Source organism: Anas platyrhynchos, chromosome 19 (genome assembly GCF_047663525.1).
Source record: "Anas platyrhynchos isolate ZD024472 breed Pekin duck chromosome 19, IASCAAS_PekinDuck_T2T, whole genome shotgun sequence".
Classification (NCBI taxonomy): Eukaryota; Metazoa; Chordata; class Aves; order Anseriformes; family Anatidae; genus Anas; species Anas platyrhynchos.
The window spans coordinates 5,357,161-5,375,258 of NC_092605.1; the positions used below are offsets into that span (position 1 = coordinate 5,357,161).

General features: G+C 37.6%; 2 protein-coding genes across 6 annotated transcripts in view; one reads left to right on the top strand and one right to left on the bottom strand.

Moving 5' to 3' along the window:
- Positions 1–544: 544 nt before the first annotated feature.
- On the bottom strand, positions 545–3,965 carry COX11 (cytochrome c oxidase copper chaperone COX11). The gene is made up of 4 exons (XM_027471459.3): positions 3,607–3,965; positions 3,370–3,525; positions 2,640–2,765; positions 545–2,191 (listed from the first exon to the last, which is right to left on the bottom strand). Exons 1-4 carry the CDS (start codon positions 3,913–3,915, stop codon positions 2,009–2,011), a joined length of 774 nt encoding a protein of 257 aa, XP_027327260.2. The 5' UTR covers positions 3,916–3,965; the 3' UTR covers positions 545–2,008.
- Positions 3,966–4,028: 63 nt separating this feature from the next.
- STXBP4 (syntaxin binding protein 4) overlaps positions 4,029–18,098 on the top strand; it is a 73,201-nt gene continuing 59,131 nt past the window's right edge. Inside the window, exons 1-8 of one of the 5 annotated variants that reach the window (XM_038165262.2) lie at positions 4,029–4,210; positions 5,394–5,506; positions 9,448–9,594; positions 12,741–12,814; positions 13,003–13,098; positions 13,628–13,697; positions 14,570–14,644; positions 17,960–18,045. In XM_038165262.2, coding sequence (XP_038021190.1) covers positions 9,527–9,594; positions 12,741–12,814; positions 13,003–13,098; positions 13,628–13,697; positions 14,570–14,644; positions 17,960–18,045 — 469 coding nt within the window. In that variant the 5' untranslated portion in view covers positions 4,029–4,210; positions 5,394–5,506; positions 9,448–9,526. The remainder of the gene's footprint in view (positions 4,211–5,393; positions 5,507–9,447; positions 9,595–12,740; positions 12,815–13,002; positions 13,099–13,627; positions 13,698–14,569; positions 14,645–17,959; positions 18,046–18,098) is intronic. The other 4 variants (XM_038165263.2, XM_038165264.2, XM_027471454.3 and 1 more) reach the window with 4 other exon arrangements.

Consider the following 18,098-nt stretch of genomic DNA (forward strand, 5'->3'; position numbering starts at 1 on the left):
CAGCTTAGTTACGTTGTTAAAACCCTAGCATGCCTAACTGTAACAAGTTTAAATAGGCTATATTAATATGGTAATCCATAATGAAATGATTACTAACTGAAGTTTTCCATATTTAAACATACAAAATTACAGATACGAAAGCTGTGTGAGGAAACAGGCTAATTACTGAAGTTAGAAAGCTTGTTTTGTTGTTGGATTGTGCTCAGTATCCATGCAAACTTGGGCTTTGAAACTCAGGGGAAGACTCACATCTTTATGAAACTTGTCAAGGTACTATTCTTTGTCTTCTAAAACACATGGCCAGAATAAAGCAATGTGTAGAAAACTTCCAGAATCAGTTCACCTTTCAAAAAGAAAATTGATTAAAGACAATCAAGGTAAGATTTTTTTTTTCTTTCCTACATTCCAAGATTAGTTTTGATCGCAGTTTTTTCTGAAGCACACCTGGAATTTTAGGTTACTGATATATTCATACAGATGCTTTTCACTTGTGTGGGATCCACATTCTGCTGGATAAAATGCATAAGAGATATGAAAGCATTAATGAAAAAGTATTAAAACTTTAATAAATACACAGTGAAGATAAAACACTGTCATCAAGAATCTTTTTAAACACAAAAGCTATTTGGTACAAAAATGCATTTTAAACATAGCTTCCACTTATTTTCAGAGAAGGGCACTTTTTTTTTTAAATTATTGTATGCAAACATAATTGAGTCTGAAGTTATTTCCATTACCTTTTTAGAGTCTTAACAACCATTAGTCTAAACCTTATTAGATCTCATCCACTGAAAAGGGTAGAAAGAACTGGCCTATTAGATGAGATGCTATGTTGAGATTAATTCCTGTCTGAAAATGGGTATGTCACTTAAACCTGCTCTGCAACTCACTCCTTATTTGCAAGACTATGATAAATTATTATTATGCCTATCCCATAGATAATGGCAAAAAGCTATATAAATACAGGCTTACATGTTCCAGTTGTAAACACTGAGTAGTACCTAGGTGGACCTCAGATCAACTGGTATGTTTCTGGACAGACCTTGTCAGACTGAACGGGGTTGACATTCTTTTGTTTTTCTGAGGAGACACCTCTGCTATTAATTTAGCCTGCAATTCAGAGCAGTTGATTATGTACCGCCTTTCCCTTCAAAGCATTTCTAGCTTCTCTCTGCGTAGGTGTGCCCAGTGTACAGCCTTCTCAGGAGTGACAGTAGAATCATTAACAGTTCTGATACTCTAAATGAAGTTTCTGCATAGAAACCATGCAGGACGTATGCAAAGACAACAATAAGATTATTTGCCTTTCAAATCACATGCTTCTGCAAGCAGTCCCCAGATTTGAAATGCTTACATTTAAATTACTGTTCCCCATTCAAACATCAACAGTTTTAGAGCAGTCTGCTCTTACCAAATGAACTACTGATTCAGTAATAATTCAAGAGAGCATCATCTTCTGAATCATCCTATCCTCCTGTGCTATGGGAGGGTTACAAAGCAATAGTCTAACTTGGTTTAGTTTTGAGATTTCGTGAACTGATTAAGTTGCTCTATAAAAAAGTAAATATCTTTCACTGAATACAAGCTAGTTATTTTTCAGTCAGCAGTACAATTTTAGATATTTAATAAGCTGATTTGTTTTTCTGTATTTAAAGATCTTAGTTTACACTTAAGTTTAAATTTTTTCCTCATAGAATTAATCTAACATGTATCATCCAATAGAAAGACAGCTTTGAGACAACCCTCTCTATTCCATGAATGGAGTTCCCTTCTGCTCTCTGATAGAGAAGTAATATTCCTACTTATTCCTAAAAAGTAACATTCCAACTGCACAAGTTTAAAAACATAAAATAAAAATACATGTTTTCATAACACCAGCATATATCCACAGTTGTTTAATAATATCATTTCATATTGCACAGTACTCCAGCAGTTTTTCCTGTAATGGAAAAATAGTTTCAAAACTGGTAGTCAGGCAGTAGAAGTCAAATTATGTAGAGATTGCCCGTTACTGATATCCAGGAAGTGGTAAGTGCTGTCCTTCTTTTGCTTCAAAAAATGTGTAGGAGAGGGTGATCAAATCAACTTTTGCCATTTTAGGGTCCTCTGCAAATTCTGGATCAATGTAGAAAAAGACAGGCATGTCTACTTCCTCTTGAGGATTCAGACGCTGTTCTTCAAAACAAAAGCACTGCAGGAGGGAGGAAAAAAATAATTAGAAAATATGGTGAACTTTTTCCCTGCCAAAGTAAGAGATTTTATTTTTTTTAAATCAACTCCCCTTCCCTGTATGTCTCTAAAACCTAAGGAAGGATCATCCATACAAGCAAGAGGACAACAATTCTGTTCCTCTTGTGTGACAGGAAAAAAATTAGCTTTAATGAAATGTCTAAAAGCACAACTTGTCCAGGCTAGCTCCAATGATTACTGCCTGCCCACAAAGTAAGTTGTACTTAATATCATATACTTGGGAACCACTTTAGTTGGACACATAGTGAAGTTTTTTATGCAGATAAGTCTAAAAATGAGCAGATGCACTACCATTTGAAAATTCTAAGATATTTTTTTAAAATGTTGATACATACAGAGTAAAATCCAGAATTAAAATTAGGAAAAAAAAACAATTGTCTCAGACTTACTTGTATTTTATTGAAGTACTGTCCTGCTTCAAAGGGCACTACATTATAAGTAGAGATTCCAATTATTGGTTTGTCAGTAGGATTTTTCGCTTTATAAAAGGCCAGTGCAGTCTCTCCTGGTACCACCTGTATGAAGTAATTGCATGGTGACTATTAATACCCTGCAGCCCTCCAGAGTCCTTTAGAGTTCAGGTAGGTTGACTTCATCTTCTCTTTTGCCATTTCAAATTGATTACTCCACTATTTCACAAACATTTTGCTTATAGACAACTCACCCACATTATCAATTAAAAGCATCAGCGACATTACATGTGTGCATTTTGAATCTCAGCCGGTTTGCCACTGAGGTGTTGTTACTCTCAGCAGTTTCTCAGCATGCAGAGCTATTTTAATATGGGGATTTATACACAGCAGTCCCTTTTGGTAGCTTGATGGAAGGGTCAGGGGCAACTACCATTTAACCAAGAGAAATCAAAAGTTTACAGAAACCCTTTGATTGCTGTGACAGGGGCCCTGCCTTCCCAAGCAGTGCTGGGGACGCAGCCTGCAGGGTAAGCTCTGGGGCTGGCCCCAGCTGTGTTTTCTTCCAGATCAGCGCCCAAACGCACAAACCGAGGGCCCTGCAGGATCGGGACGTGAGGCGACCAAAGCGCCTGAGGCAGAACCCGAAGCCTCCGAGGCGCCTTTGTGAGTACGTTAGAGGAGGGACAGAGGGGAGGAAACCACTCACGTAGATTTCGCTCTGCTGTGGCCTGAAGTTCCACTGGAGGCTGGAGTGCACGTCGGCGTTGAACGTGACCTTGACGACCCGCTCCTTCACCGCCTCCATCTCCTCGATCCGCGCCGCGCCGCGCCCCGCTCCCGTCGTTCCCCCCAGCCCGGTCGCCTGGGCAAAGGCAAAGGCCGCGCTCAGCCCCGCCGCTCGCTCCCCGAGGGGAGAAGGCGGCGGTCGGGGCCCCCCCGGTACCTGGCAGTAGAGGCGGTAGAGCGGCACGGCCGCGTACGACATCCCCACCATGCCCACGGCGGCGGCGGCGATGTAGGTGAGCGCCGTCCGGTTCCGCCGCCGCCATTCCTCCTCCTGCCCGCGGGTGAAGGGGTTGGAGCCCCGCAGCCCGCGGGCTCCCCGAGGGGCCGCCGCGCCCCGCCGCGTGGCCGCCCACAGCCCGTACCGAGCCCCGGCCGCCAGCCTCGGCGGCGCCCACCCCATCGCCGCGGCCCAGAGGCAGCGCGGCCCCAGGGCCAGCCCTAGGCGGCCACCGCCGCCCGGCCCCATCCCGCTGCCGGGCCCCTATCGCGAGATGGCGGCGGGGCCCGTGCCGCGCTCCGCCTCCACACCGCTCCTCTCCGCCTGCGGGGCGGTGCTGGGGCCGGCTCCGCGCCTCACGGAGCCGGGGAGGGGAGAAGCGGGGAGGCGGGGGCCGCCATCGCGCCGCTGAGGGGAGCGAGCGCCGCCATCGGGGGGTCGCTGCCGCTCGCCCCGCTGAGGCGCTGGGGCGGAGGCTCCCGCAGGACCCCGCCGTTGTCTCTTCCCTTCCTTCCCCGGCCGGGCGGACCCCTCGGGCGTCGAGGTAACCGAGCCGAGCCCCGTGCCCGGGCTTTGTCTCCGAGGGCGGCCGCTGCCCTCCCCTCAGCGGGGGCTGGGGTCGCGCCTCAGGGCGCCGGGGCAGCCCCAAAGCCCTTGGAAATCGCCTCCGTGCTCCCGTCCCCCTCACAGCCCCGCTGCCCTGCTCCCGGTGCCGCTCCGCTGTTTGTTTAGATGCTTTAAAAGTAAGGCAGCGGTCAAGCCCGAAGCGAAGCCGTGCTTCGTAGCATTTCTCCTGTGGTTTGTGGCGTTATTTTTGCGCTTCCAGTGAGACATCTGAAAACTTTCACTGCTGTTTGCTGCAGGAAGACTTGGTGCCTTCCAAAACCGAATTTATCGCTTCATACAGGGAGAAATTGCCTGCATGAAGCAGTGTAACTGCGGAGGCTGATGAGGGAATACGCATTGCTCGGGAAGCAGTGATAGGGGAAACATTTGCCCCCTTTTATCCCTCGTACCATGTCTCCAGAGCAATGCTTTGTGTAGTCTTTGGCCATGTGAAGGTTTAGCCAGAGAGCTCATAAGGTCAGGAAATTTGCCAGCAATACAAACACGTATTTTTTGCATTGAGGCTTTTGCAGAAATGTTTCAAATGACCGTAAATCAGTACGTTTATGACTGCATTTCTTAAAACCTGTTGTGTGAGCTAATAAAAATGCAGTGCGTTGGTCCATAACCCCATCTTGCATGCCTTGTGGCCCATGTCACATGCTCCAAGTCAGAATTCCAGAGGTGCTGAATATTGGATGGCAAGTGAAAAAATGTGAAAAAGTAAGACACATGGAACACCTCATCTTGTCTATGGCAGTATTACACTTACCTAATCTTTGCTAGAAGAAAATCAGACGTTATTTTTACCTTTCACAATTATTTTACCCTGGTATTTGAATCTAAATTATATGTATATGTAAGTTTTTAATCACAGAGTGTTCAGTTTTACTTCTACTTCCTGACTCATGAACTAAAAGCCAATTAGGTTGTCAGATGTTTTGGTACAATATACAGCTAAGTCTGAATTATCTGCGTACTGTTTTCACTATTGAAGTGTGTCTAGTTTATCAGGAAAATTCTCCCACTGGATTTCTGCTAGTCAGTAATAAATAAGAATTAGTGCTTTAAAATAAACATAGCCATATACATTTCAAAAAGTGGTTTCTCCTTTTTTACAGCAATTATTGTCTTGGTTATGAGCCAGTGCTTCGTGTTTCAGAATTCTTCATTTTGAATTTTTAATAAAATTGAAGATGTCCAGTACAGATCCCCTAACAAACCTGAATAAAAAGTAAGTACTTTTTTTTCCCCCCCGCACATACAGGAATGCAAAAAGTACTGGCTTGTAATGTGAAAATTCTTGAAGTTTCCTTAGCAGGATCTTGTTTTGCTGGTGTCTTAAAGAAAAATAATTTTAGTATTGAAACAGTTTGTAGCAACTTCTTACAAAAGGTAACACCAATACTAGGAATTTAGACATAAAGGGAAGAAATAGCTCTTAAGCTTTTCGTCATGTTAATCAGAACTCAGTTTGAATTGGTTTTCCAGAGGTAAAGCCTCCCTGTAGAAATTTCTTAATATTTTTGAAACTATAAAAACATAGTTGTGTATAGTAAATGACTTCCTTGTGTGTATGGAATAACTACATCAGCATAACTCATTGAATGGAATTTATGAATTATAATGCATTATTTTTAAAGAATAATAAGTATGTCTAAAGTGTTTTGTTGCAGTGCTTTGGAACCATCTTTTTTTTTGTTGTTGTTGTTTTTTTTTTTAAACAGTGCCATGGGATATGTAATGACAGTTATATTAATTCTATAAACCATAATGTTATCCACTTAAAAGTTGGGTCAAATTCTAAAGGACAAAGTTGGATTTAATCAGGATTGAAAATCATAAGTTCAGACTCCTCCCAGACTGCTAAATAATCATGCCAACACTGTCATCAAAAAACATAATTAAAAACGGGCACAGACTATTCAACTGTATGACTTTTATTGTGTTTATGCAATAGATTCCAGCTAGTAGTACTCAAAGGCATTGTCAAACAATTTAGCATAAATTTTGAATTATACCACTTTGTGAATAACTTGATTAAAAAAAAAAAAAACACAGAGCATTTATTAAAAAAAAAAAATCTCCTTTTTCCTGGGATTTGAAGATGCAATTGCTCTGATTGTCATGGAATACAGGGTGTGTGATACAAAGGTATATCTCTAAAACAGCTATGTTTTGCTAGGTTCGTATGCAAGGTATATTGTATAATTATATCGCTAGATCACTGTATTCCAAAAGCAGTTTATCAAATAAGAACTTAACATGAAATTGGTGCACAAAACCATACTTGAGTTACATCGTGATGTGAGACTGATTTTCTATACTTTTTTTTCTCGTCTGGGAGCCAATATCAATGTACAATGCTTTAAGAATGTAGTTGATTAGATGTTAACTGAGGCTTACCTAAACCTTAAATAATACATTTTTTCTCTACGTAAGGGGTTAGCCTCAAACCATTAATGTTTCTACTTAATTACAAGGTTGCTCAAGCTTTTTTTTTTTTTTCATGTTTAACAACTGCCACCTAATGATACATGTTTTCTTTTAATCTTTATGACCTAATCAGCAAAATACATTTTCGAATAATTAGTGTTTTGGGATAGATCAGAAGAAAGTGTTTGTTCATGCTGTCTGTTGGCTGTGTCATAACAAATTTTCACCTTTCAGGATTTGTGAACCTGAAAGGTTATGGTTGCATAACTCACTTGTATTGGGTTTTCGTGAAAGACCTTTTTTACTTATGATAAATGATCTTATGAATCTTGCTACAAAAGATTGTGCAGATGTTTTTTACTGTCTACTAAATTATCCTGTAATTTGTCTCGGTTGCTAAAGCATTACAAAATTTCTTTTGGGAAAGGTGAGTCATAATTAATAATGTTGCCAAAGAGAATAGTTTACTCACTGTTTGAAAACAAATCTTGGTCTGCTTGCTGCACAAATAACAAATAATTTAGTCTTGTTGGCAAGTACTAGATTTTATGGCGTGCTGTTGTTGTTTTTGTTTGTTTGGTTTTGTTTGTTTTTTGGTTTTGTGTTTTTTTTTTTAGCGTTACTGTGTTCCAGGCTCCTTCTAGGAGTAAAAAGTAATTTGAATTTGAATGTAATTTGAATGGGGAGGTTAATGCTACTTTATATATGCATATATTGTTGGGAAGTTTGTCATGTCTGGTTTAATAAAAATCAATTTTTATTTTTTAATAATGGGAACACATAGCCTTGAGTCATATTTTTATGTGTGTGTGTGTGTTTTTTGCAAAAAGCATGACACTGTGAGAAAGCTACATTGTTCTGAGTGATTTGTTTTGACAAATGCTCTATATACTGATACCACAAATTGAACTCCACTGGTGTTAAGAACAATTAAAATTTTGTGGTAGGGGAGCTGTTGGTATTTTACTGGCTGTCTTCTGTAACTTTGCCTGGAGCTAATCAAATTGATACGATGCTTAAAATATCAGTGACTTTTCCTTCTTTGGACTAACACCAGAGGCACTAGTAGAATTAAACTGATTTAGGAAAGACTACGAAGGCACACGTTTTCATCACTAAATGTATGTGAGCACTCCAAATGAGGCCATTGGGAGTCCTTCACTTTGCGGGCATCGGGAGGGCTGCTTTTATGTTCCCATTTTCCCATTTCCATCTCTGGACTTTGCCTCTGTCTCTTCTAGGTCACGTCACCTTTCTGCTTGTCATGGATTGCAGACACTAGGGACTGACCTCAAAATTCTTGAACACCACATAGCACATTGCTTATAAGCACAAATAGTGTTTTCTCAGAATGATTACATGCTAATAAAAACACAGTTACTACAACTTTAAAAAAAAAAAACCACAGTGCATTAGCTAAGCATATGCATTCCTTGCATAGCCAAGCTGTCCCACTGTGAGGCTCTAGACGCTGACAGATGCTGTCTCATCACAGGTTTACTCCCTGCTTTAGACAGGATTCATCTTTCTATTTAAAGGCCTTAGTGAGCACAGAATATTTGGTTTTCATTTTAAAATGCAATTTTTTTAAGATCTTTTAGAAAACAGGGCAGTAACGGAAGTGTAAACTGTGCTATAAATGTGAAAGAAAACAGTAGGTAATTAAACTGCTGTGAGAAGCTCAGAACTTCCAAAAACATGCATGTGTCTGCAAAGACCAAGCCTCAGGTCAGAACAGTCTTACCTCTGGAAATAATTGTGTAGTTTTTATTTTTGGAACTATTCTCAATGCAACTACAGAAAATCATTCCTTCAGCTGTTTTTCTGATGTTCCATTGGGTTTGTTGAAATAAGAAGGCACTGCAAAGCTTTGTGGCTTTTTTGGTTGCTCAAGGACAAAGGATTTTTGGAAGTAGGCATTGAAATGTAGGGGACTGTTTTTGAGGCTCATTTAGATTAAGAATGCCAATTCTGAGCGTTCACTAGGAAGTTAAAATGCTTTATATTTAAAAGAATAAGCCTCAGAAATGAAGTTCACGGATAATTTCTAGGAAAATGGGACTTAGAGAATCATATCTACTGTTCACCTGCTCATGCTTTAAAAATCATTAGGATATGTAACAAAATGCAGTCATTTTTTGTACCAATTTTACCTGCTTTCACAAAAAACAAGCATGTCAGTGTCCATTTCTACTGAAAATATATAGCCCAAGTTCTGTGTAAACTTCTGACTGTTGGATACTGAAAGGCTAAAAACCAAGTTAAAGCATGCCACAAGTCAGTACTGTAACTGAGAATGCCAAGTAATAGCATAATGGCATTTGCTTAATGCTTTCAGTCTGTCTGCTTTGTGGGCTTTCCCTTTTGTGTGCGGATGTATATAACCCAGCCTGCTAGGCAGGTTGCTTTGGAAAGGTCATAAGTTATTTCTTGTGACCTTGTTTGTAGGGAGCATGTAAATAAATAACTGGAAGAACATGAATAAATAAGTTTAATTATTTCATCTGCTTGCTGTTACTATAGATTGCATAATCCCAGTTTTAATAAATGCAAGTAATTTTTCCCTCCTCTGCATTTATAAGTCTTTAAAGTTGCTACAAATTGCTATTTCAAACAGAAAAAGTAAACATTGCCTGGATAGCTGAATTAGCCTATGTGACGCAGAGGGTTTCAGAGAAGATTAAGTAGGCAGAGACACTCGTCTCGGGCTCTGTCTGTTTGACTTGTTTTTTTGGTTAGTAGCAGAAATTGTCCTGCTGGTAACCTTTATCCCGTTGAACTGGAAACCTCCGGTGTATTTTGGTTGCTGTACTGAAGAATGTCCTTGCTCTCACCAGGAGATGAAGACGAACCGGAGCGTTTCGATGGTCTTTCTCTCTTATACTGGTATGCTTAACCTTTGGGTTCTGATGGTGTTTTTCTAGCCTGTAATTGGGAAGGGTACAACTGAGATCATTTAACAGCTGTAGCCATTTTCAGCTGCTTCTTTCTTTTATCGTTAAGATTTTGAATAAGTGCCAAGTAATATCTATTCTTGAGGGAAGGGTATTGTTCTTCCATTGATAAGTCTAGCTAAATATTTTGTTTGTGGACGTAAATGACTAGTAATTAATCGGGAATACAGAATGGAATAATTAACATCCAGAGCCACGTGTACTGATAAGTCTCTAGAAGGTATAAAACAGAAAGCTGTTGAACTTCCTTGTATGTGCTGAAAACAAAGTAATAGAAAAGAAGTGTCCAAGACTTCATTTTAATTGTCTTTACTAGAACATCTGCACAAAATGAGGTTCACTTAGTCTATTAGCATTCCAGGACTCCAGCTGAAGTGTTGTTTAATATTTTTTCATAATTTTAATGTAACAAAATCATGGTCTAGCTTGTTGATTTCAGCTATTGCCTCACTTTTTTTTTTTATTCTGTGTTAAAAGCTTGCTTGCAAGTATTTTTATATGACTTCTATAGGAAACAGCAGTGACATTTAATTGATTATTTAATTTGTATCTTTTTCTACAAAGAACACAAATTATTTTTTGTTATCGCTGCCGATTGGTTTATATTCTCTGTATCCTCTTAGTCAGAATCAAGTTTATGTTAGATCTCTCTTGAAAGCATTGCCTGTTACTTATAGAAATGTAGATCCTTTCGTATCATGTGCTCTGTGCCCTGATTTGATAATGTCATGATCTTTGTGTACGTATACTGTACTCTCTGTATTCTCTTGAAATATTGAAAACTTAAAATCTGAGATTTGATCTTCTAAAGCTTCACAGAAATAAACTGTGTAAAGCTGAAGCTCAACATTTGTTCTTGCTTTTTCTTTTTTCCAAAAGTTATGGTTAAACCAATAATAATATTCTACGCATGTGTTGAATAGCTTAATTTGCTACTCTTCATAAGTACAATGCCACTTTTTTGCTACTCCTCAAAGCCCAATATTTTTGATGGACTATTATGGCAGGGGTGTGTGCAGAGAAATTAATTAAGGAAAATGCAGTTAAGCTGAGATTTCTATTACTGGAAAGAATACATATTAAATAATAAATGACAGTAATGTGTGGATCTCTATAATATACAAGCTAATGACTAATATGGGAAAACTGCTGAGAGTATGGCAGCACAAGAAACAACATTAGTAAAAGGCAAAACAGGAAAGAAAATGGAAAGAATAATTGCATATTTTAAAAATCATGTTTTCTTGTCTAAATTTTCAAAGATGGATACAAATCAGGACAGAGCTGTAAAGAAAGTGACTCGTATACTGTCTTTCAGCCTTAAAACAGCTTAAATTCATGGGATAATTGAGATGCCAGTACTCAGCAATAATGCAAAATGATCCACTGCAGTATTATAGAAGTAGTTTACCCGAAAAAGTTTTGTTAAAGAAAAAACAAGACTTTAGGGTTTATTTGTCCTTTCAAACTATGAAAAAATAGAAGTGATTTGTTTAACTTTTAGCCTTATGAAGTGGGTCTTACGCTTTCTCACACCGTAGCAAGGTCATGTGCAGTCTGGGCAGTGGCAAAATACACTGACTACGCTTCATCAGACCTTTCTAGCCTAAAGACTAATTGTTAGGTATATTCTTAGTGGCTAGCCTTTCTGAAGCAAAGTATAATTTTGCAAATACTTGGGAATTTGAGATTGTGGAACAAATGTTTTTATTTATTTATTTTTAAGTGCTTACTCCTTTATAAAGGACTCACCCAGTTTTCCTATACAAAAATGAAAGATTTGGGATGTTCTTTGCAACCTGAATCTCTTGCCTTCTCCTGGAATTTAGGAACGTTTGGACCTTCTGGGTTTCTGTCTTCCCTGGCAGGACACCCCTTACTGGCATGTACTCCAGATTTTGCAGAAATACTGAGTTTCAGGCTAGGAATTGAAGCTGGGTGCTGGATTTGGTTGCGTGGGAGGATTTGGGTCACTGTGTCCTCCATTTTGATCCCCCTCCCTCTGTCCCCCCCCCCCCCCAACTAATGAATTCTAGTTGTTCCATTTCACTTCAACATTATGCTCTAGAAAATACTACTTGTTATCTAATACAGAACAATATGTATGTAGGTCAAAGCAGAAAAACCTAAATTGTGCTTCTGCTTTTTTGTAGAAGGTATCTGGTGAATCTTCTCCAAAAATGGGGTAGCGGGAAGACAAGGGATCTATGACACAATTTTTTTTTCTATAGTAGTTCATCAAAATGAAAATTCACAAGTGGTAAAATGTGGCAAATTACTCTGGATTTAAAGGAATTCTTAACGTTTTACATTCTCACAGCAGTACACTGGAAGTGTTTCTGATGGAGTTGTAAATATGGGTTTTGAGGCTCTAATTTTACCTTGTATACTTATTTAATTCTTTCCCATTATCACGTGCATACAAAATGCTCATCTGCCTTCAGACAGCTGCAGGTGCCATCCTGGAATTCTGACCTGGGGTTGGAGGGTACACAGAGGAGCAGGCAATAACATTTGGAAAGAAGCCTTTATAAACAGAACAATGTTGAATAAGAAATGAAAGACTGGAGGGAAAAGCTTACATTCATGAATAACCACAAAGTTTTATGTTAGATATTTTAGCAAATGTTTTTGTATGCACTTTCTTAGCTGTGGTTCTGTCTTAGTATTCATTAACTGATCCGAGATGTTATGATGTGTTTTTCTTGCCTAAACATTAAGCTGGACCAGGTCATGGAATTTTGCTTCTATTTAATCAAAATCCTTTCACTATAAGTGGGATTCAGAATTCTGCCTGAAGTTCTTTGGGGAGAATGGAAATAAACTTTGGGGAGAATGGAAATAAACTAAGCATACTTTATTTTACCCTTATCTCATATTTATGATGAACAGATTGAGTTTTCATTGGATGGAGGGGTGGCACAAAAGTATCAAATAATGTAAAGTTGACAGTCAAGAAGACTAGTTTTGGTTTGTATTAGAGGTAAAAACATGGTCACTGTAATTTCTTCTGTATTAACATAGCTTTATATGCATATATGGCATTAGAGATTTAATGATTTTTATTTTATTTCGTAGGACAATTATGGGCCCTCATGGAATCAATCGAGCTGTTCACCGCATTTCTTTTTCTGATTGTCAGAATGGATTAGGTAATTAGATTGCACATTCTGTTGATTCAGAGTAAACCAGACCTAAAAGCACTTGGTGAGCTTTTCCAGTTCACACTGACATCAGTAGAAGTTTTATTTATCCAAATTTTATGGATTTGACTGTAAATCCATTTAGGGCAGTAGATGGAATAAAAATTTCTCGCCTGTTTCTTTTGTTTGTTGTTTAGGAGTTAAAATTATTGGAGGTTACCGGGCACAAACTGCAGAAGATTATGGGATTTTCATAAAGAGAATTCTACCTGGAGGTGTTGCTGCTGTAGATAGTAAGTAATTTAAAATGTATTTTTGCAAACCTGTTGTAAATAAAAAGTTCTTTTGAGATGCCATCTTCTCTTGCGCAGATTGATCATTTAAAATAATTACTTCAAAAGTGACAGTTCCTACACTTGAGACTTGCAAAAGGTTAAAAGTAAAAATAGTTCTAAAAATATATTTTAGAGATGTCTTTATCAAATATAAAACATAAATGTATTCATACATGGCAGCTTACATGCATGTTATCAGCAACATTCAGCCAAAAGTTCCTTCCAAAACTATGAATTCCAGTGCTGCAAATATTTGTGCTCTAATACAAATAACATTTATTTTCTTTAGCTGTTCTGTGATTAGTAACACTGACTGATTGTTATTAGTCTTACCACAGTGGCATAGATAAATCAGGATCAGAAGCTAAGCTGCTGAATGTCATAAGGTTGTTTATGCATTAGATCACATAAAATTGAAAGAAAACAAAAACTGTTTTATTACCATGATATAATACGTTCACTGCTTTCCTGTTGATTTCATTACAAGGCCGTTTGCTCACGGGAGACCTCATTTTGGATGTCAATGGAGAAAACTTAATTGGAGTAACCAATGAAAGGTATGTTTGTACTGTTGACTAGATGTGCATTAGAGCTTGAAATGTATGTATTTATTTATTTGTGGCCATATCGACCACTGATTAATGAGCACAACTCCACTAAGGTCACAGGAGTTGAACTGGCAATGAATTTATCCTATAAAACTAATTATGCAAAACTATCATAGAAAAGTGAAATGAGTTTAAATGCTTTTGTAATGGCAAAATAAGATAGTTTTGTAATGATGCAGATTATTGAATGTGTGTGAAAATACCTTTAAAGCATATTAAGCTGTTATGATATTTTATATTAACATGTTGGTTGAATACTGGTGAGAATAAATGGTGCAGCTAACAAGTATCATTGTAATGGGACGATTAAGGAGGCATTGCTTAGGAAAAAATGTAGAGTATGTTTTATGGTTCCTGTAGCTGGATCACCAGAGATCAATGTGAAGCCTAGTTTTTGAGTAAGATGTGGAATAAAAATTCAATGCAAAATTACAGTACATGTTTGTGAGTGAAATCGTGAGCTACGGAAGACATCTGAGCAGTATTCTTTATCTGGTGTAGGCTGTAAATCCTGAAGGAGGTCCATGGTCCAGTAGGATGGACCAAGAAGAGATGGGGACAAAAGGGAAGGGAAAGAAAGAACAATCTCAGTTTATTCCCGTCGTCAGGCACAGACTCACCACAGTCTGTTTTTTGCTCAGTTCTCCAGTGTTTAATTTGGGTTATTCTGCTGACAAACTTTTTTTCTCTGTATCTGGCAGTCAAGATTATTAACTACATTAAGAATTTGTTCATTTTCCCATCATTTTAACATTACCTACTGTGTACTTCTTAAAAGAACCCTGGTATATTTACTTTATTATTTTTTCCCCTCCTTCTAGGGCCGTTGACATCTTGCGAACAGCTTCAGCATCTAATCACATGTCTCTGCTAGTTGCCAGAGATGAAGAAGCAAAGTAAGAGAAAAATAAAGTGTTGCGTTAACCTCAAATCTGACAAAATCTAATGCAGTAGCTAAGTCTGAGAAGGCATACGTATGTATATATATTTTTTTTTTCAGATTAGGATTAGTCACAAAATTGCAGGAGATGTCACAGTTTTTGAATGTTATATTTGATAACAATTCATTTTGTTAGTGTCCTGGGCAGTGAGGAATGGAATACTCGTTTTAATGAGACTGCTCACATCAATTAAAGTGGTAAGCTCTGGCCAATTTCAGTTCAGTGAAGGGGATTGAAATGTTATGTTCCCAGCTAATACCCTTAGATTTATTTGCTATGATTACAGTATTTATTAACACACCTCACATGTGAAAATAATAAAAAATGAGGAAATGCATTAGACCTACATTCCTAAAAAACTGTCATTTAAGCTGGTCTTGCCTTCTGAAAAGGCAAATTTGGTTGTTTCACCTCTGTAGTTTGCTTTTCAGTCTCTAATGAGCTCTGAATTAGTTTGGATAAGTAGGTTAAACTGTTCGCTGCAGCAGGTAGCCCAAAATACCTCCATTATAAGGACATATCTGCTAAATATCACTTTAATCTTATTGTCTAAAGTTAAGCATATAAACCAATATTGGCATAGAATCATCGGAAATATTAGGATCTAGGCTTGTATCCCCTTTTGACTTAAATCTCTGCAGCAAATTGCTGTTACACAACTATATTTGATAATCATGGTGAGAGTAGCTGCTGCTATTTGCCACTGCTAGTGTGTTCCACTTAGAGTAGTCTCTCCATAAAGGAATTTTCTCCAAATTCCTTTAGTTTTTGTCTGACATAAGGGTTCCATTTCTACCTCCTTATTTTTGTATTTAACAAATTTAAATGCCTCTGTGCTGTAGCCTCTGATCTCTCCTTTTTTCAGGCTGCCTAGATACATGAGGTCCACTCTTAATCTGCTTTTATCTAAAGCATACTGACCTAGTTCCTCTAAACTCCTTGAATAATTAAAATCCATCAGTCCTGCTACCATTCTGGTGGTATGCCCAGTGCCCTGCACAGAATGTACCACTCCATACAGACCCTTGCTCAGACAACTCTGAAGTAATTTTTTGTGACTGTGATAAAAGATTTGATTTACACTGAACTGTGTTTGGGTGTGTTCCCTGGATTTGACATTAGTTCAATAATTTTTCTCTGTCTCTCTCTTTTTTTTTTTTTTTAATAATACATCCGACAGACTTCAATAATCCTCTGTGGTCATTGGAATTACGTGGGAATTACATCTATTGCAATCAGTTAATTCATGTCCTCTCTGTCTAATTCTATAATATTAATTTGATGATGCTGCTGGCTTATACCATTCTAGATTTTAATTTATTTTTAAATCTTTTATTACTGAGATAGTCATAGCTCAGATTATTAAAAAATATATTTTTTTATATTAGGCTGCATTTAATATTAGATTATTAAGATTATTATTACTTGTTGCTTTTTTAGCACATGTAATACAGAATCTTCATCTCTGCTGCTTTTTTGCCATTTATTATTTCTGCAAAGAACTTCTATTTTTGTTATTTTCAACAGTGCAACTGACCTTTTTTCTTTCTGTCAAAAATGAGAGCAAACTATAACTTTATTGGTTAATTGATAAGTGCCTTTATCTGATTTGATTCATTTAAAAGCTTCAAATACGTATTGGTCTTAAAGGAAATATAATTATTAATCAAATTTAGATTACTTGTTAAGAGCCTCTAGCTTGAGCTCAGTAGTTGAATTTTCTTGTTCCATCTCAAAACTGGAATGAATGAATGAATGAAAGGGAAAACTTGCAGTGTAGCATTGAATTTTACCAAAATACTTGAATGAATTGGCAGTATTTCTAATGAAATCTGTTGTAATGAGATACAATAGATTTATATATACATATATATATGTATATAAAACAAATCAAAAAGTTTAAAAAGCAGGGTCAGAATAAGGTTTACTTCTTAATCATTTCCAATTAGGATAAACTGCTCTGGTTAAAAACAACACAAAAATTATCACAGTTCATGTTTCAAAGTAGCTCTTCCCAGAAGAAAAGAAGGGAGATCAGCTTGTTACTGTGGCTTCACTTGCTTTCCTACTGCACAAAGTATAGCAAAAAGCAAGACAGGATAGCAAAGAAAGCAAGACTGCCTTTGGAGTGAAGATAACAGGCAACAGAGAATGTGCCTGCCTAAATCCTGTGGATCAAGTCTGAATTTATATTTTTGTGTAGGAAAGAAAAAGATAAGTTCTAAAGCTTTACACAGAAAGATGAATCAGAACTTTCTTTTCACCATTCACCATGAGGTTGAAAGAACAACTACTTACAACTTCTCTTTTCGTAAAGTGAGCATAGCTTTGTGCTTTAGTACAGCAAAAGCACTTGATTATGGTCTATCTTCATCTGTATATATTGTGGTAGATTTTTCAAGGCATGTATAAGAAAATTATAGGTAGTAAGCAAATTTGTATTTCAGATGGATAACATTTTTTCGCACATGTCTTCCTGTTGGATTGTGACTGGTGTTACTCACAATCCAGTAAACTAGTACTGTAGAACAAGACATTACTGTGAATGAGAATTGATAGCTCAAATATTCATGCACAGCTGAAGAATTTGCCCTTTATTTTATCAGTTGGAGCTTTTTAAAAGATTTAATCGTGAAAAAGATAAGCAAAGCCCAAGCACATAAAATATTTAATATATAATGATATCTACCTCTGATGAAATGGACCACATACTTCTGAGAAAGCTAAGTGGAAGTTAAGAATTTGTATCTGTTTTACTTCTTGTATAACTAATGAATATTTCTTTCTGTACTCTTTTTGACTAGGGCTAATGCCACAACCTTGATGGCCGTTCTCTTCTGGGTTCTCATTCAAACTAATTGAAATAAAAGCATTCTTTAAAGATACCAATATGCTATGGGTATATTATCTGATTCCATCTAATGTAAATAATTTGTTTTGGACCCAAGTAATACCACTTGTCTTACTATCTGTAGCTGACTTGAACTACAAGTTTAGAAAGTTTTGAAATCCAGGGTAAAGAGAGGTAATAATTAAGCTTTTCTACCAATAGTCTGTTGCTATTCCATCTTTATTCTTCTGGATTTTATTACCTTTCTCTTGCTTCTTTCTGAATGCTTTTGTATCTGACAGGGCTTTCCTCTTTCAGTTGAGGGTGAACTTTACTTTCTGAGGAATTGTAACTGTTCAGCAGAGACACTAGCAGATTTCAAAGGGTGCAGTTAGAACTAATGCCAAGTCCTGACAAAGAGGAACTTTTTATTTCCCCAGGAAAGAGTTTCTTGACCTGATGGATAAGTATGGCTCTCACAGTGACACCAACTCTGCAAGAAGTTCTCCAACACAGCTATTAGCTGGTGAGAGATTTCTTCCCATCCTGACATAATCTCTTGTAGGACAATCTTCATGC